Source organism: Diplotaxodon limnothrissa, linkage group LG7 (genome assembly GCF_057381915.1).
Source record: "Diplotaxodon limnothrissa isolate DT_005_m linkage group LG7, D_limnothrissa_male_GT1.1, whole genome shotgun sequence".
In the NCBI taxonomy this organism is placed as follows: domain Eukaryota; kingdom Metazoa; phylum Chordata; class Actinopteri; order Cichliformes; family Cichlidae; genus Diplotaxodon; species Diplotaxodon limnothrissa.
The window spans coordinates 9,940,452-9,959,970 of record NC_140602.1 but is presented as its reverse complement, the minus strand read 5'-3'; the positions used below and the strand labels follow the sequence as shown (position 1 = coordinate 9,959,970).

Here is a 19,519-nt window from a genome sequence, read left to right as displayed (position 1 = left end):
ACACCCTCTACTACACAATACATAAATATAAGAACTATTACTCATGCACATATGTCTGTGATGTGCAGTTTTTGACTGTATGTTGAGTTTGTGACAAGGGTTAGGGTTCAAGTAAGATGCTTAAAATCCCACTGACATTCATGAAAAAATATCCAGAGGGAGGGGGGGGAAAATAACAGATTCTTGCAAGCTTTTTCAACAGGAACATTTATTTACAGTCAGCGACGGATAGATTACAACTGAAGAAGATGCATATTCATTAAATCACTCTGGCTTCTCACCCCTGAAGGTCCTGAGTGCTGAAAAAAAAGAGAAAAAACCCTTAAATAATAAAATGAAATTCATTATCCAGGTTTACGCTCAACTACTGCAATGGAGTAAAATATCACACTGGTTTACGATGTGAAAAATCTGTGGCAGCATCGCCCTCTAGTGCCCTCTGCAGAATAACATCGAAGTAAATGAAGAAAGAAAACCATGGCAGCAATTTTAACCATTATAGCCTTTGAATTACAAAAAATAAAACAAAAAAGACCAAATTTTATTGACATATTTATATATGACAGCAATTTCCACTGTCAATTTTTTGACAATAAGAGGGCCCTGGGTTTGACTCCACCAGCCAGTCTGAAGTCTCTGTGGAGGCCTGTGTCTATGTCAGCTGTCTCCAGGTAATCCAGCTTCCTCTCACCGTCCAAACACGTGCATGTTAGATTAACTGATGTTTGTAGAAACTGTTCTGAGGTGTGAGTGTGAGGGTGAATGGTTGTCTGGAGGATAGGTTACTGCCTTTAACAGATTTACAACATTACTATATTCAGATCAAACAAGCAATTTAATGACAGTAACTATGCTTGCAAACAATGAGATTTCAGATCTTTCACATATTAAATTCCACTTGTTCCAGGAGAGGCCCATTGGTTTCATCTGGATCCTGCCAAGAAAAGCATCCAGATGAAACACTAAGATAGCAGTGATTAACAAATCAATGCAAACTAAATAATTCAATATACATCATCATGCCCTAAAAAAAAGCTAACAGAATTAAACTGCATTCCTGTATTCCTTTAAACCAGAAGTCACAGCATTGATTAGGATTTTCTCCCAGTCTCAGGTTTTTTATTTTACCCTATCATCCAATATTTACCTGTGAGACGCGACTGTAAACCTGAAAATGGGGAGAACTGTAGCGGCGCAGACCCCTCCAGGACAGGAAAAGTATGTAGAGTGATGCCAGGAAGCAATGTACGGTGAACACTATGGTGCTCGCCCTTGCAACATAAGAACCAGCACGCTAGTGAGAAGAAGGCAGAAAGAAAAGAAAGATTGTAAGGTTTTCTGTGTATGCTGAACACAAACCCCAAAAGAGATTCCTTACAGGACCTCTTTATTATAAAGAAAGATTCAAACCTAGTTACTGGAATGCAGAATTACCTGTTGGTAAGTGAGTGTGACGGCTTGTGCAGCTCTGATACCGTTGGCCAGCAAAGCTGAGAATCCAAACACGAGACTAAAGACATTCACACCCATCAGAGCGATGATCTGTTTGTTGTTAAGATAAACTAAGTCAGGCTGATCATAACATAAGTAAAAAAGAAGCCACATAAGAATTTACCAAACTTTTTACCTTCAGTTTATTCGCTTTTCTTTGAACCTCAATTGCAAGACACCCAGCAGCCACATACTGGAACAACAAAAAACAGGTACAACCTCCTATTTGGCTTTCTCTCTTTTAAAACAGAAATGTTATACTGTGTGCATGTCAGCTGAAGCAGATGTGGACTCACAAATATGCTTGACCATGCTGGTGTTGTCATGGAGACAGCACAGCTGTAGCTCACACATGCGTGAGTGATTGTGGTTAGTATGCAAACTAAGGCACTGAGGATTTGAATCACCTGAGGGGGAATAAAGAATAAAAGATGGGCAGGTTCAAAGCTTCAGGATGTTAATCAATAGTTTGGGCGAGCTTCTTACCCCACTGACTAAAAGTCTAGTATTAACCACAGCCCCGAACCAACGATGAATCCTGGCATTGCTTAGCTCTCCATTATTAGTGACCTCAGTTTGTGGGGATGGTGAGGGTGTATCCTTAAAAAATACTTGGTACAATCCCTCCTCAAACATGTTCTGCCTCATCTGTCAGGGAAAAAGTTAATTTGTATGGATGTTAAATGCTGCACAAATCATTTGATATTTTGCCAAACAAATCATGGTTGATATGAACGCCTTCAGATTCAGATTTTGCATTTAACTTCAGTCTGTGACCTCTTACCTTGCCCAGATGTTGTAAAGCCCTTGTTTATTCATCCACGGGCTTTTATATAAACAGAAAATATCCATCCAACCAGAATAACAGACGTTGAACAGCTTTTCTCATGGCTACAAAGTTACTTCTTGTACCACACAATAAACTTGTTTGGTCAAAGTTCACTTGAGTTGGATGATAATGAACGGTTAAAGTTCACTGCTGAGGAAGTGATTCAGAGAGCGTGTTAGCCATGAGTAAAGTGCTTATCAGCTTGAAGGCAGGGCTTTCTGTAAGATCAGAGGACTTGGTTCATTTTAGACACAAGAAGAATACTTAGAAACACAACCCCAGCTCCAAAAACATCAGGATGCTGTATAAAATCAAAATTAAAAAATAAAAACCCAGAATGCAGTGATTTGTGAAACCCACATTTTATTCACAATAGAAAATAGTAAAAAATCAAATGTTACTGCTGAGACATTTTACTATTTCATGAAAAAATATCTCATTTTTAATTTGATAGCAAGACACTGAAAAAAAAGGAACTGGTATTAATCAGTTAAAGTAAAGATGGACAGACCCTGCATCTAGAAATTGTGGAACAATTTCAGAATATCTCACCATCTACATTACAATCTCTGTGCTTGAGGTTAAAGGCTGAAAACAATTCAGAGTGCCATTCACAAGCGCAGGTTAAAGCTCGATCATTCACAGAAGCCATACGTGATGATGATCCTAAAGCACCGCCATCTTCTCTGGGTCAAAGGCCATTTAAAATGGACTGAGGCAAAGTGGGAGAACTGAACAAATCAAAAATTGAAATTCTTTTTGAAAACCAAACATCCTCCTAACTAAAGAGGAGAGGAAGCGTCCAGCTTTTTGAGAGCTCAGCTCAAAAGCTTGCATTTCTAATGGTATGGAGATGCATTAGTGACAGTGACTTTGGCAGCTTGCGCATCTAGAGAGGCACCATCAAGGTATATACATGTTTCAGACCGTTACAAATGATCCTTTTTCAGGGATCGCCTTGCATAATTCAGCTAGAGCGCATACTGCTCTATCTATTACGACAGCATAGCAAGTCTGGCTGTTGAACTGGCCTGGCTGCAGTCTAGACCTTTCACCAGTTGAAAACATTTGGCACATCATGAAATGAAAAATACAACAAATGAGACCCAAAATTGATGAGCAGCTAGAATCCCATATCAGATAAGAATGAGAAAATAATTATCTCATAAAGTCTTGGTATTCAATTCAAAGTTTAGGGCAAAGAGAAGAGGGAACAGAGAGGCGAGACAAAAGACACTGTATGAGACAAAGAGCCTTAGTTTAATCATTTTTAATGATTGAATGCATAGTGGTGTATAAACACGAAGGGAGTGAAAAGAAATGCTCAGAGCTTAATGTGATGTCCCCCAGCAGCCGAAACCTATTGCAAAATAACCAAGAGATGGATGGTTCAGGGTCATCTGATCCAGCTCTCACTATAAGCTTTGTCAAAAAGGAAAGTTCTAAGCCTAATCTTAAAAGTAGAGAGTCTGTCTGTCTCCCAAATCCAAACTGGGAATAAAGGGGCCAGAAAGCTGTAGGCTCCGCCTCCAATTTTACTCCCTCCCAGACTACTTTTGAAAACTCTAAGAACCACAAGGAAGCCTACAGCCTGCGAGTGAAGTGCTCTGTTAGGATAATGAGGTAGATATATTACATAGAGTGTTAATAAATATAGATTAATCATAGTTCAAATTGAAGTAATAATGATGATGGTTTAGAGGAAAATACTGAAAATACAGAAGTTAAATCAAAGATCAATCAGAGAGGAAGTGTCTAAGTAAAGAAGTTATTAGAGATTCTTTACCTAATGACACATCTGTGGGAAAATATTTTTTTTAATCAAACAAATAATTTGTGCTATTACTGCCAATGTGAAATCTACATTTATCCTTAGCTAGCAGTTTCAAATTTCCTTTAGTGTTGCCTGCTTTGGCCCCTAGAATACAGTCAGCTATGGTCACTGGAGTATAGCTACGCATGTGTGCATGACCCTCAAAAAAGTCCCGGCTGAACCTAATGGACACGGTTACCAACAATCATTGAGCCATTACAAATAACAAAAGATACAAAGATTGTTCTTTTCATTCAAACACAAAAATATCCTAAAATAACTCCACATAAATAAAGTACATGCATAGAAAGACAATGACTGATAGAAAATAGTCAAAAAAATTTCTTTTTATTACAAGAAAAAACCTAAATCTTATATTCTGTGTCAAACAATATAGCGATCATGCATAGATACATATTATAGAAAAATATTACATATATTAAAACCTATAAATCCAGTACATGAGACCATAAAAGTATATTAATCATTATATTAATTAGCTTAGAAACCCTAATAAAAAAAAATAAAAATGTATCACACTTGATCAGGACAACAGGACAACAGCAATTCCTCATTTAATCCTCCAGGAGGTGCTGTTTGCAAATGAAATTTCCAGTAGACTTCCCCTCAGAGAAGCTTCGGCTCTTTATCGCCACCTTTTATTAATGCTCAACCATTTCATCGAACTGAGTGAATCTGCCTCAGAGCCTTTACCTTCACGGTCAAACACCAGGAGAGAGTCATAAGGAGGAGCTGTGGGTTCACTGTCTGCAGCACATGTATTCTAAGAGGGGACAGCCACAGGCACATATAAGACTCTGAAAATATTACAGTCATATAAACTGTAAATCTTTACATATATACCAAAGGTTTGCTATTAAATGCATGTACTGGCTTTTGCATTGGCTTGTATTTGTAGGCGGTAGTTTGGGCAGCTCTGTGCAGCAGGAAGAACATCAGTGCAGAAGACTTCAGGACGGTTATCAAGCCCTCTGTGGAGCTGGCTCAGGTCATAGACCTATAACACAAGATGAACATATGTACAAAACAGGGAAGTATGGTGGCCCTGATAGGTCAAACACACCAGCACATATAAAAATGCTGCAACACACAAAACACGAAGGAAGTTGAATAAAACAAATCTCACCAAAAAAACAAGGGAAGTTGTTTTTGAAGGAGACATTAATGTGAGTGAAGCACTGAGGAAGTGGCAGAAACCAAAACATGTGAAGGATTGTATTTGTAGTGCGTTTGACCTTTCAGGGCCACCGTAGAAAAAGCCTCAGAAAAATGTACCCCCTACTTTAGTGTGACTGCGGCATCAACTTTCTCAGGCAGTGATACTGCAATTTTATTACATCATCAGCATTTCCCCCTAAGTCTTCTATTTTATTCGTTAGTTTCATTAGTAATACATTATCCAGTGTTGCATCACCAACACAGAATCTCTCATTCCAGGTCTGCTTATTCTCCTTCTGCCCACCAGGATTCCTCAATCAGCCGTCCAACTCTGCAAGTGATCCAATCACTCAATACTTTCTAAGCTCTATTTCCCATTTGCTTTTCTCTCAATCATTAGCAAACCATTCTCCTAACCACCAGAATTATGTTTGCTTTAACCTGTTTACATCTATTAAAAACTGCAAAACTGAGCATAGTCAAAAGGTGTGTTTTATCCTCTCATGTGAGTCTCTCTTGTGAGTATTTTTTCCCTGTCCAACGGCATATGCACATACAAAATCCCCGATCGCCGATCAACAGTAAAAACACCCTCAGGGGGCTGATCTGCTCCTGGTCCAGTGATCTTGTAAGTTATGGCCACCTTTTTTTCTTTGTTGGACTTCAGCTAATCCCAAAAATAAAAATGTCATTTGAGCAGAGGTGAATACAACACAATATCACTTGGTTTATATAACCCCAATTCCAAAAGAGTGAAGACACTGCATAAAATGTAAAAAAATAAACCGAATGCAATGATTTGAAAGTCTAATAAAGCCATTTTACAAATTTGTTCCTTATCCCTGCATCCAAAGGACAAGGCTGAAAATCAACATGGGATGCACTTGTCCTCAGGCCCTCAGGCAGGACTGCATTAAAAATAGACATGATTCTGTCATTGAAATTACTGCATGGGCAAAGAAATCACTGTCTGTGAACACAGATAAATGCAGGTTAAAGCTCTATCATGCAAAAAAGAAGCCATATGTGAACATGATCCAGAAATATAGCTAGCACCTCCAGAAAAGCAGGACAATGTGGCACTGCATGCTGGAGCTGTTACAACAGCATGACTTCATAGTCGACTGAACTAGCCTTCTTGCAATCCAGATGTTTCACTAACTGAAAGCTTTTGGCCCATCGGGATCAAAAAATAAGACCCAGGAGTGTTGAGCAACAAGAATCCTGCATCAGACAAAATCAGGAAACATTCCTCTCCCAAAAGTACTGAAGCTGGTTTCCTAAGTTCTAAGAATTGTTGTTAAAACAAGCGAAGGTGATATGCAGTGGTAACAAGAGCATTTCCCAAATTTGTCTTCCTGTCATCAATTGTAAAATGATCGTGATTGATATTTGATATGTTTCTATGTTCTATTGTAAATAAAATACGTGTTTATGAGATTTGAAAATCATTGCATTTACATTTTACGCAGCATCCAACTTCTGTGGGATTAGGGTTGCATGGCAGCAGTTACCTTCACCAGATTTTTGGGGTAAGGATCCCTGACATTTTCTGAAAAGCTAATTGGTGGAATAACCCACTCCCTCTTCATCCGTTTCAAGCTGCCAGACACAAATGGAAACTCCACAATGGGAAGCTGCAGGGGGAGGGTGTAAGACCTTTTGAATCAGGACATCATGTCGCACCAGATATAGTATTTAATCAATGAAATGTGACGATGCAAATAATTCTAAAATTACCTCAAGATCTACGTTCTTGGAGACTTTATTTGGGCAGCTTTTTCTATTTTTCAGGCACTGTGGTTGGATCCCTGCAGGAGCAGCTTGAAATGCCAAGCACTGAGGAAGCAACAATAGACATTATCCTAGTAATGCTAAGCTTACAATATACGTGTAAATGTGTCATAGTGAAGTGTTAAAAAACAAACTATGATCTGAAAACAATGTAAGTTATAATATAAAACAAACACATCCTGTTTTTCCTGACTTTCATTCATCTTCTCTTCAGAGCATGCCTCCACCTCTCCAGGCTCTCTCCTACCTGCTCCCCACTCTCATTACACATCACAGCGCTCTCCACAAACACTGTATCCCATGAACACTTCTGCCTTAACTGTTAAACTGACTTCATCTGTCAGCTTGTCCATCACTACTGTGAACGGGCTCAGAGTTGAGCCCTGATAAATCCCACCCCCACCTTGAACCTATCTGTATCTCCAGTTGTCGTTCTGCACCACCCTCACATACTTCTCTGCCACTTCTGACTCCCTCATACAATACCACAGTTCCTCTGTTTGGCATCCTGTTACATATTTTCTCTAGATCCACATAGACACAGTGCAACTCTTTGAGACCTTCTCTATACTTCGTCATCAGCACATTCCAGCTGTAGCGCTCTTTCTTGAAGCCATGCTGCTCCTCACCGATTGTTACCTCTCTTGTGAACCTAACTTCAAAAGCTCTTTCCCATATCTCATCAGCTCTCTAGTAACTGCAGCTCTGCCCGTTTCCCTTTGTTCTTATAAATCTGTACCAATACACTTCTTTTCCATTAAACATCCTCTCACTCTCTGAGATTTGTGTTAAACAATCAGGTTAAAAAGTCCACTGCCCTCTCCATACTTCCACAGCACCAACTGCCTGTCCAATTTTCATTCTCTTCATAGTTGCCCTAACTTCCTCCTTACTAATCCTCTGCACTTCCTAACTCACTAACTGTCCCCCATCCACCCTCCTCACTCTGGTGTTCTTTATTTATGAGCTCCGCTAACCACTCCTTCTACTTTCTCTCTTCTCTTTACTTGTTAGCATATTTTTATCCCCGTCCTTAATCACCGTAACTAGCTCCATGGTCTTTTTCTCCTTCTCTAGTGTCCAGGTTCACATACAGTTCACTGTAAGCCTTTTACTTTGCTTTTTGTTGTACTCCTAGCCTCCGAGTAGTCATGTCTACTTTTTTTGTTTTCCAATTTATCTCTTTTTGATACTTCCCCGTATTTCCTCATCTTCCTTCCTCTGTCTAAATAATACCAAACACCTTCTTGGCTTTTTTCCTCACCATTCAACCGTTTATGTGGTGCTGAATGTTCTACAATAGCTTTAACTTGACTAAGCCAAGGCCTGTTAACTTCTCATTAGTGATCATGGTTGACTCCGACTGGTAGATTCGTTCAAGGCATGTTTGGAGGAGTACCAACTGTACCAACTGTCAAGCATGGTAGTGCTCAGGTGTTTTGCTGTCTGTCGTACTCGTAATTAAAAAAAAGTGTAGGAGGGCTAACTCCAAATGCTCAAACTTCACCCTAAATCAACAGCCATACAGTTGAAACTGGGAGACAGTAGAGTGTTTCAACAGGACAATGATCCCAAACATCAAAACTGGTTTTGGAACAGGCAGACTGACATTAAGCTTCTACAATGGCCTTTCCAAATCCCTGAACTCAACCCTACTTAAAATTTGTTAACCACTCCTAAATATCAGGATGGTGTCAGGAAAACACACAATTTAAATGAACAATTGATTCCCCCAAGAAGAGTGGTCACGTGTCCAGACATAATTATTTCAGAAGCTTGTTCATGGATCAAAAGTATCTGCTCAAGGTTAAGGACATTTAAACAAATACTAGTGAGCTTGTGTGTATCATTTCAAACCTGAGTGGTTTAGAAAACAAACAAAATAAATCAAACCTTGTAAAACCAATAATGCTACTAAATAAACAGTCCTGCAAAAAAGTATTTACCCTCTTTCTGATGTCTTTTTTTTTCATATTTGTCTCAGTTAAATGTTTCAGAACATCAAACAAATGTAAATATTAAACAAATATATCTAAGGAAAGACAAAACGCTATTTTGTTCAGTGATGTGAAACATGTAGGTTTGACAAATATGCAAAAAACTAAGAAATTTTAAAAGTGAAAATATTGTATATAAAGATGCACATATTATACAAATATAAAGAAAAACCTAAGTGTTAAGGGCCATGAGGTGATTTGAGACATCTCGAAATGCAGCGAGAGAAACAACTGATGGAGAAACGTCCTCCATCAGTGCAGTAACTTTCCTAGCAACTGTCTGTGACTGCCTTCTTTAACTGCCACCGGCTACAGTATTTGTGTTTAGCGTTTCACTTTCTTCACACGCCGAGTAGCTGATTTCCACAGGAAGGGGTTAAACTGGAATTAAGAATACATCAGACCTGCAGGTGAGGGTGTTTACACATGTGGGTTTCCAACTTCACATTTCAAAAAAGGCTTGAGGTCTGCTTTTTTTTTAAAAGTGGAATTTGTTCATATTCTCTACAATTGTAAGTGAGAGACCAGCAGAAAAATGTGAGCCACTAGCAGCATCAATTAAAATAACTTCACTTATGTTTGTACGACCATTAGGCTGATTACAGACTAACTTTTTTCCTCTAATATGTCACACACATGTTTAGAAAACACGTTTGAGAAGAGACAGGCTCCCATGACAAGCAGAGTTTATTTTGAAAACTCCTGACCCCACTTATCTACTTTCCAGGTTTAGGCAAAAGGACATTAAAACTATGCTTTACAATATTTAAATGTCCCCTTGTAACTTCTTTTAATCCAAATGTTTCTGACAGAAAAAAAAATACAATCTGTTCAATGTAATATTAGTTTAATTTTGTAAATGGAATGGAAACATAAAAACACGATTACAATAAACATTTAAACTTCATTAAAAGATACTTCACAGCTTACACAAACAGGGACATGGAAAAAAAAAAAAGACTAAATGGAAAAACAAAAGCACAATAAGAAAATCAATAGAAGTGAGAGGTACCATTATTTCACATCAAAAATACACTGAAGGACTTTTTCCAAACAAAAACTGTATTTGTGACCCATTAAATGCTGCAACTATGAATTGGTAACTGAACTTTTCCTAAGAACCAGACAAATTGGAGTGCCGATGTTTCTGTAGAAAGCATATGGATGGCCACCCTCTATTCCAAAGACATTGAGCAGGCTTAGCATGTGTGGGCCAACTGATTGTCAGATATGCGGAAAAGTACGAGCTGCAGTGTGTTTATATTTTTGGTCACTCGGGACTGTGCTGCGTTTCGTTGTAGTTCTACAGTTTGATCCGGAGGTATTTTGACCTGCATCGGTTCACAATGTGTTGTGAACTAAACTGAACAGTTCCAGACCGATGATTACTTTTGCATTTGTCTGTTCAGGCTAACTGTAAGTAAACACTGAAAATCAATCAGTCTATATAGCAAGCTGTAACTGTGACAACCTTTAGAAAATGTTAACTGACTGTCATGGCCAAAAGAATTCACAATAAAACTGTATTATTAACATAGATACAGAATATTTACAAAAAAATGTTATCAGTACAATTCTCCAAGAATCGTTGACTTTATTATTTTTCTGTTTTTTTAGACAAATTAATTGCACTAGTTATAAGAGTGTAGATAGGCATTGTTTGTAACCAAAACTGTATAAAAAGTATATAAAACAATAAACTACAAGACTATTTATTGTATTATCATATCTGTATAGTTAATATGATCTCAATAGTTCATTTTCTAAAGATCAAGGGTCTCGTTAATACTTACTGTTACAGTCCTAATCTGAATAGCCCAATTCTCGTAATTGTTTCTCTCTGTCCATTAGTTGTGGTGAGATCTAGCCAGATCATAGTTCAGATACACCACAGTAACTGTGATATCATCTCTGTACATTCGCGCTAGATCCTCCGGCAAAGCAAGCATTGACGCCAGCCTCTCCTGAGATAGTTCTCCATAGTCCCCAGTGCCGAGAGCATGTCTGATGAGGTGTGTGGCAGCGTTTGTGTCTAGAGCCGGGGAGGCACGGGCCTGGCGTTTCAGCAAGAGTTCATGCATCTGACCCAACTTCAGCTTTCTCTCAGACTGAGAAACTGGAGCCTGGAAGAAAAAAACAAAAAGGTTAGTTAGAAGCCTTTTTGTTTTTTCAGGTCAAGATTGCAGGATAAAGTCTAAATAAAGTGCTGTATCTAAAAGTTACATGTTGTGAAGTAGTTACTCCATACAAACCTGTAGGTGAATTCCACTCAGGTGCTCTCCAATGAGCCGTACTGCCTCCTCACTCCCTAGTTCATCCCATAAGCCGTCAGTACCGAGGATCAGGAAGCGGTCCTGGGGTCTCAGTTTATGATAAGTGATCTCAGGTGACACGTCCAGGTACGGCGGTGTTAGATAGTTAGGCGGAGTGTACTGATACAGATTAAGAGAGTCAAGGTCTACTCCAGATTCCAGGCTGGCTAAAATACTTTGCTGCAGCTCATGGCTCCATTTAAATCTCACATCACCAAACGCACGGAGTGGCATTAGGACCTGACAGAAAGATAAAGAATTGAACCAATGACTCATTCTCTAAACCGAATGGCAAACAAATTTGTGATCTGTTGCATGTGGCGACAAAAACCCACCCCTAGCAGCCTGTCATCTGTAACCACTGTGTCGCTCTCTGAAGGTGGATGTTGGGCTTTGATGCGTTCCACCTCAGCCTGGTTCTGTGAGTTATGGTCTTGAGAAAGGGGTAAAGCGCTCCATGAGCCATCTTCATTTTGCACCCCTAGTACTGCTCGACAGTCACCGGTGTTCGCCACGTGGATGCCATCCATGCCAACATGGGCCACACAAGCAGTGCACCCGGCAAATGCAACCTGGACAGATAATGCATGTGTATCAACCTTGTATGAACTTAAAACACACTAGAGACCGAAGACTGCTGTATCTTATTACCTGAATGGCTGTACTTCTCATTAGGTCATTGGATAGAGGAACTTGAGCCTCCAGAGAGATGTCAGCATCAAGCCGTTTGAAAGCATAATCCAGAGCATCCTGAGGACTAAAAAAAGAAAACAGGCTTTTTGTTTTGTGCTATTCTGCATACACAGATAACTGACAAGTTAAGACATAAATCAACACGTATTAGTAAAGTGTTTGATGCTGAAACGGCTTCAGTGCGTCCTGTTATTGATTTCAAATTTTCTGTAAGGCTACTACAGGGATGATGTCATTCTTTAAAAATATTTTCCATATATAGTGGTTAGATGTTGGTACTTAAGAGCACTACAGTCACCTCAGTCTAAAATTTCCTACTAGTATTCAGTAGTAGAATATGATTTAGATCATTTTCATACTCATCAGTCCATTGTGTGACCCCTATTGCCCTTTAGATGTGTGCACTCTCATCATAAAAGAGACCACTCACATTAATATAAAAGTGTTTCATGTTACAGTGAAGGTGTTCACTGAGACGTGGAATCAAATCATGCCAGCAAAATAACTTTCAAAGCATAACAGAGCCAACAAATCCAATCACTGCAGAAAATTCATGTTTTTCCTTTCACTTTGTGTTATGTATTTTAAAGGCCGTTTGAAAGCAAAAAATAGCATAAAAATTAGAAAGTAATCGAGGGAAATGACAAAACTAAAAAAATCTATCAAATGTGTGGAAATACATATACGTCTAGACACAAGTTTGCAGCTTAGGTTAGTTGCCATCATATCAATAAACATTTTATTTCTTGTTGTGCTTGTATTATTTCACACCCACCTGGTTCCTTTAACAAGCATATAGCCTATTTTAAACTGTATTATTAAACCCCACTCAAGCCTTCTATCACTACCACAGCATCCATCCCTCCACAGTGGGTCAGCGCCCTGACCCACTGGTGTCAAGACAACCATCTCACCCTCAATGTCGCAAAGACAAAGGAGTTGATAGTGGACTTCCAGAGGTGCAGAGAAGTACACACCCCCATCACCATCAACGGCGCTGCTGTGGAGAGAGTGAGCAGCTTCCGGTTCCTTGGTGTACATCTGGCTGAGGATCTTACGTGGTCAGTACACACAAACAAAACAGTGAAGAAGGCGCAGCAGCGCCTCTTCTTTCTCAGGAGACTGAAGAGATTCGGCATGAGCCCCCGCATCCTCAGGACCTTCTATCACTGTGCCATTGAGAGCATCACCACCTGGTATGGCAACAGCACCGCCTACAACTGCAAAGCTCTCCAGCGAGTAGTGCGGTGCTCTGAACAGATAATTGGAGGTGAGCTTCCCTCCCTCCAAGACATCTACAGGAAGCGGTGCCTGAGGAAAGCGGGGAGGATCATCAAGGACTCCAGTCACCCCAGCCATAAACTGTTCAGACTACTTCCATCAGGAAGGAGGTTCTGCAGCATCCGGTCCCGTACCAGCAGACTGAGAGACAGCTTTTTCCATCAGGCCATCAGACTGCTGAACACGTCATAGACACCTCAGCTTCACTACTGGAACTTTAACATTATGCACTCCATACTGTACAGTAACGCCACTGTTTTGCACATGTCTCACTCTGTATATTTTATTTTATATATTTTATTTATTGTTTACTCTATTTAATTTGTAAAATATGTGTACACACACACACACACACACACACACACACACAGAAAAATATTTAGTATACACATCCAGAAATGCATATACTATTATATATTGTACATATATTTATTAGTTTCAGATGTAGCCATTCTTGTATTTTGCTTGTTTACATTATTGTATTTGCACAACTCTGTTGCTTGTGAAGCTCGCACACAAGAATTTCACTCACATGTGCTGTACCAATGTACCTGCACATGTGATGTGACAATAAAAGTGATTTGATTTGATTTTGATTTGATTTGACACACACAAAAACTGGATAATGCTTTAAAAGCTGGGTCAAAGCGTTGACATTTGTATAATTTTACACCATTTGCTACATCTATCAAGGACTAGGTTTGAAACAATAAAACAAGCTAAATAATAATTCCTCCCAGTCTTTGCTGAAGAGAAGATTTATTTGCATTTACCTCATGCCTGACTCGTGTTCATCACTGTCCAGTAATTCTTGCCAGAAGACTCTGAGGTTGTCGATGTACAGGGAAGCAGATTCACGATAATTAAAATCTGTATGATGTTTATACCACTGCAGGATGGGAGGAATAGGTCTGCTGTGCTCCATGCATTTTTCGAGTTCTTCCAGGCTGTGCCTTTGCATCATTGCAACTGCTATATAGTACAGCAGCCGCTCACTAACGGCCTGAGCACACGCCCAACCCCCGTGGCCATCAAACACTCCAAAGAGCATGCCCTTTGACTGGAGAAGACAGAGAAACATAAAATTTGATTTTACAAGAAACAAGTGGAAAAAAAACACAGATTTCACTATAGCAAGGGGGAAAAAACTGCATGCCTGTAAGCAGGTGGCTGCACTGCGACGGTCCTCATTAGGAGTGTTAGCAGCTAGCTGGTTGCTCTCAAACTTCCTCACAACACTTAGTCCCCTGCCATCAAACTCTGGGACACTCACAGACTGAAACAGAGATATGGTTTGTGTTACTTTAGCTATTTACCAAAACAGTTACATAATAAATATGAACTTAAAATGAAGACACTTAACTAGAGTTCGTCAATATTCACATTCAAACTGAAAAAGGTTTTTGAAAGAAAATGGCAAAGAAAATTACTGAACTCTTTTCAACCCAACTGAGGCAAGCATTCAGGTTGCTGACAACAAAATGCAATAAATGAATAAAAAGTAAAAACTAGTGTTTAGTGCATACTTCTTCTGCACATTGTACAATGGCCAGCTCATGATAGTCTGAGTGCTAAAGATTGTTACCCAGTCAAAATATGTGAGTAAATTTTTAAGTTCCCAAACACTTTCAGAGTTTTGCTAAAAGAAGAGGTGATAGGCATAACGGTAAACACAATATTTTTGATGCATATCGCTGGTATTTAGTAAAAAATTAGCACAATATTCTGTCTTTGTTGTATTTTCATTTAATTAATAAGTTTAAAGTATCTGCTGGGTAAGACTGTGTGCTATCCCTTACTTGTTCATTGGATCTAAGAATACTGTTGATCTGTACTCTCCTCTGCTGAAAGTCCAAATCCTGATGAGTTGAGAGGTGTCGCTGGCTTTTAGACAAATTCCCAGATTCATCACCATTGGATGGACCCCAGGATGAGTAGCAGCAGTGGGGTAAGTGAGACTGAGAACAGCAAATTGCTACAGCGTGTGCATTCTGAGGAAGAAAGGGGATTAAAAATACATTAGGGCAGTGGTTGCTAAAGCTTTTCTGCTAGACCCGCCTTTGATTTAGAAGAAAGAATAAAATAAAAGCAGACAAACCTGGAATTGAGCACCATAATAAAGCGTGAGTGAGTTTGACGCTCGTTGCAGGATGCTGGCGTACACACGTCCATACATCGCTGTTGCGACACTCTAGGTAGGCTGTGCTGCAGCCTAATCACCTTTATGCCTAGCTCAAGGATGAAAAAAATAAAAATGTTATACATTTGCTTATGTGTATGGTGATGCTACGATGTTCCTGGCGATAATTAAATGGCTAGCGTAAGCTGGTAGCATTTTACATGCTCCATAGATCAAACAGTTTCAGATTAACAACATGATACATTTGTTACACGCCACTCCCAAGTGGCATCTTCTGACATTTAGGTACATTACGTGCAAGTCCGCCACGTACCACAGAGCTGTCAACATGACACGTAAAGTTAGCTTGCTAGCTGGCTAGCTTGCGCTAACATTTGGTTAAAAACCACACCGTACTAGCGTTACCCAGTAGCCTGTACCTAGCTAAACTTCCACACATGTAGCGGCTTAAGATATATGTCAAGTCACCTGAACAACCAAATACGTACAAACTTCGTAAAACTTCGAGTGAATCGATGTCCATTGAATCACTACTCAAAATCATAACAGGACGGTCACGTGCTGAAACGTCTGACGTAGCAGTTATCGCGCTCTGCTGTAGTAGATGTAGAGCTTAGTGGGGTGCATGCTTCCTCTTTTCTTACCTCTACTGCAAATTTTTGGTGTCGATCCATTACACAATCGATCATTGTGATCTTTACTTCCCACAATAATTAGTGACTATAACAAAACACATTTTTCAGCTTTATATGTATTTTGAAACTGAGTTTTCTTTCGAGACCTGCAATGTATATCTGCTTCTAAAGCACTTTGGATCTGTTTCTGTTGTTTGTATGTGTTTATAGGCCGTCAATAAAATAATCTCGACGAAAAGGTTCAGACATTTTTCATAGTGACTGTTTGAGGTATAGATTTTAATGTAAAAACAATCATTTATCTTTAAATTTCTTTTTCTATTTTTCTGTCCACTGCTTCTTGGCTCTTTCAACGCATTTGGGAGAACAAAAAGTTGTGTTATCTTTCTCACAATTCCTGTTTTTCCTAAAGATACAGTCTTTGTTGTAACCAATTCCTAACCAATCGATATAAGTCCTTTTCTCCTTCCTGTGTTCAGCCGCCTCACATACAACTCACAATGAAAAATTAAATTATTTTATTTATTCGTACAACATCTCTATGTTGTACGAATAAATAAAATAATTTAATTTCAACCAGAGCAGAAAAAAGTTATTTATATTTTTTCCTCAAGACTGTATTATAATTTAAACGTTAGGCTCAAGTGGCAAACTACCCGTTTCAACTACAAATTTACAAATCAATCAAATTTTGCAATTTCTTTCTTTTTTGTCCATTTCAGTCAACTTCCCTCAGTGACCTCCTTGTTTATGCTGCAGTTGGTTTTTGGCGTTGAATGGATATTGTCAACCATTTTTCTTCGAACATTATATTGATCATCTTTAAGAAGTTATCATTACAAGGCAGCGAGAGAGACAGAAAGGCAGGAGAGTTCAGGTAAGAGTTGGATTTTAAATAGAGGGCTCTGTGTGCGGGCAGGCGGAGATGAGGATCCAAATGCAGGACTCAAACACAGAATTGTAACTCAAAAGCTCAGCTTTATTGCTGGAGAAATTAAAACACGAACTGAACAAGGGTAGTGAACACGAAAATACTGAACACAGTATAAAACACACAGGCATAATCCGACGGTACGATGCAGCACTGAGCAAAGGCAAACACAGGGCTAATATACACAGGGAAGTAATCGGGGAATGGAAAACAGGAGGGAGACACAGCTGGGAGAGATTGGGGCTAACGAGTCAGGGGATCGAAGCTGGACACACTGACATAAGACACAATCCTTCAAAATAAAACAGGAAACAATACACACTAAACTAAGACACGGACTGGACAGAGAGAGACAGACTAGACACTGAACTAAACCAGCAAAAAACATGAGAACACAAAACCTAAGAACTAATCCCTAAACAAGAAGAACTAAAACATAGATTAATAATCATCATCATCATAACCAACAAAAGCACCACAAGAGAATAAGAAAACTATCCATAATGCAAAAACACACCAAAACATAACAACTCAAAATACTGGGTCAAACTGACCCAGAACCGTGACAGGTAAGGAGATGTCATTTCAGGACTTAAACCAGACTCTAAGAAATTGCTGTGTCTAATTTTGCGATGCTGCGAGTAACAAACTGGGTTGAGTTTGGAGGTTGAAGAGGAACTTTCCCTCGCCAGGCCTCGACAGCCGTCTGTGTTTATCTCATGCAGCGCAGGGCTAAATTTAAAATTATTAAATACTTAAGACAATGTATATTCTTCTATGACAAAAAATACAAGTGTTCATTTAAGCAAATAAACAGAGCCGTAAGAGATGTTTTTCAGAAACTGTTGTCTTTATTTTGATTTGCAACTAACAATTTTTTTTTAAATTTGTAGTTTTTGTTGTGCTCTCTATTATGTGAACCCCTCACCTAATTTGTTATGTTTTTTAACAAGTTAAACCCCAACAATCAAATGATCCCCTGTGAGCAAGCACTAGGCACGGTGGAAAGGAAAAACTCCCTTTAAACAGGAAGAAACCTTTGACAGAACCAGGCTCAGGAAGGGGCAGCCATCTGTCGCGACTGGCTGGGGGGTGAGAGGCAAAAGAAAAGAAAAATGAGAGCACAAGTTAGCTAAATGTTGTCTAACATAAACCACTTATGGTTTTCTGGACTGTGGATGAAAAGCAGTCCATCATTACTAGTCTTTAAAAAGGGACTAATCGATCACCAAGGTGGCAATATGGCTCAAGGAGGCCATAGTCAGAGTTAAATAGGCAATCACTGTTAAGCACTGAAAAGCCCCAGTAACCTGCAGCTATAATAAGGCCTACTGCAGCAACACCTAAACCTATTTTAAGTAGGCGTTTAGCACCATGACACCATGAACCACTAGTCGGAACCACGTCAGGAGATGGTTCTGAGACAGGAGAAACAAGCTCCTCGGGTTCAGGAGCAAGATTCTGCTGTGTCGGGACCACGTCAGGAGATGGTTCCAAGGCCGGAAAAAAAAGATCCTCGGGTTCAGGAGCAAGATTCTCCAAGGCCGGAAAAAAAAGATCCTCGGGTTCAGGAGCAAGATTCTCCAAGGCCGGAAAAAAAAGATCCTCGGGTTCAGGAGCAAGATTCTCCAAGGCTGGAAAAAAAAGATCCTCGGGTTCAGGAGCAAGATTCTCCAGCTGCAGAGGTTCACCAGTGATGTTGTGAACAGCAGCTAATATTTTTTCTTCCTGCTCCCTTCTCAGCTGATCCTTAAGATTATTAATTATTTCTCCTTTAATTTTAAGATGTTCATAAAGTTCATCTATGAGATCTTCGTTATGAACAATCTTGAAATTTTGCTTTTTGACTTTTTCTTCCAGCCAAAATATTTGCAGTGTCTGACTTTCTGTTGTGTTCTCATGCATTTTAGCCTTCAGAGATTCCACCTGTGACTGCTTATCATCCAGTGTCTGTCTCACCCGGCGCTGAAGAGTACAAATTTCTCTTTTCAGCTCAACTGTGAGTTCTATCTTCCGAAGTATTTCCCTATATTGTTTTTCTATTATCTTTTCTTTTTTTATCATGTCATGGTGCATTGTCTGAACATTCTTTTCCTGTTCCTGGAGTTTAGCCTCCAGAGATTCCACCTGTGTCTGATTTTGTTCAGCCTGAGCCTTCACGTGTTTAAGCTCATCTCTTGACTGATGGAAATTATCTTTATAATTATTCTTTTTGAGCTTTAGGGTGCTCAACTTCAACTGGAGTTGTTGAATTTTCATTTGAAGCTCCATAAATGTTTCGTTTGACATTTCTTTAAACTCTTAATGCAAAGTGTCAACAAGAAAAAATGTCTGCTTAATTGTTTAAGTTTAAAAACAGTCCCTTTCTGAAAGGTTTCTGGTTTGTTAAACACAACTCGCTGTTTCTGAAAATGTTCCAAGTAA

At 39.3% G+C, this 19,519-nt stretch overlaps 3 protein-coding genes across 3 annotated transcripts; all 3 read right to left on the bottom strand.

Annotated features, from left to right (window-relative positions):
- Positions 1 to 880: 880 nt before the first annotated feature.
- Positions 881 to 2,139, bottom strand: tmem253 (transmembrane protein 253). Its single transcript, XM_085357357.1, has 6 exons — positions 1,978 to 2,139; positions 1,788 to 1,898; positions 1,628 to 1,684; positions 1,435 to 1,542; positions 1,148 to 1,294; positions 881 to 934 (listed from the first exon to the last, which is right to left on the bottom strand). The coding sequence occupies exons 1-6, from the start codon at positions 2,137 to 2,139 to the stop codon at positions 881 to 883; spliced, it is 639 nt and encodes a 212-aa protein (XP_085213483.1).
- An 8,811-nt stretch (positions 2,140 to 10,950) lies between these two features.
- On the bottom strand, positions 10,951 to 16,066 carry pdp2 (putative pyruvate dehydrogenase phosphatase isoenzyme 2). The gene is made up of 9 exons (XM_085357356.1): positions 16,018 to 16,066; positions 15,488 to 15,617; positions 15,189 to 15,380; positions 14,546 to 14,665; positions 14,163 to 14,449; positions 12,067 to 12,172; positions 11,751 to 11,987; positions 11,356 to 11,655; positions 10,951 to 11,226 (listed from the first exon to the last, which is right to left on the bottom strand). Exons 2-9 carry the CDS (start codon positions 15,563 to 15,565, stop codon positions 10,951 to 10,953), a joined length of 1,596 nt encoding a protein of 531 aa, XP_085213482.1. The 5' UTR covers positions 15,566 to 15,617; positions 16,018 to 16,066.
- A 2,235-nt stretch (positions 16,067 to 18,301) lies between these two features.
- On the bottom strand, positions 18,302 to 19,366 carry LOC146627784 (uncharacterized). Its single transcript, XM_085358909.1, has one exon. The coding sequence runs from the start codon at positions 19,364 to 19,366 to the stop codon at positions 18,302 to 18,304; it is 1,065 nt and encodes a 354-aa protein (XP_085215035.1).
- Between the last annotated feature and the right edge of the window lie 153 nt (positions 19,367 to 19,519).

Bases quoted from the DNA above. Each gene is read 5' to 3' on its own strand.
- tmem253 (XM_085357357.1), bottom strand. From the start codon at position 2,139: ATGAGGCAGAACATGTTTGAGGAGGGATTGTACCAAGTATTTTTTAAG. The intron at 1,295-1,434 runs GTAATTCTGCAT...TCTTCTCACTAG, and splicing joins TCACACTCACTTACCAACAG to CGTGCTGGTTCTTATGTTGC. The intron at 935-1,147 runs GTAAATATTGGA...TTTTCTTGGCAG, and splicing joins TTTACAGTCGCGTCTCACAG to GATCCAGATGAAACCAATGG.
- pdp2 (XM_085357356.1), bottom strand. From the start codon at position 15,565: ATGTATGGACGTGTGTACGCCAGCATCCTGCAACGAGCGTCAAACTCA. The intron at 14,450-14,545 runs GCATGCAGTTTT...TGTCTTCTCCAG, and splicing joins GTGCAGCCACCTGCTTACAG to TCAAAGGGCATGCTCTTTGG. The intron at 11,656-11,750 runs GTGGGTTTTTGT...TCTTTCTGTCAG, and splicing joins CAGATGACAGGCTGCTAGGG to GTCCTAATGCCACTCCGTGC.
- LOC146627784 (XM_085358909.1), bottom strand. From the start codon at position 19,366: ATGGAGCTTCAAATGAAAATTCAACAACTCCAGTTGAAGTTGAGCACC.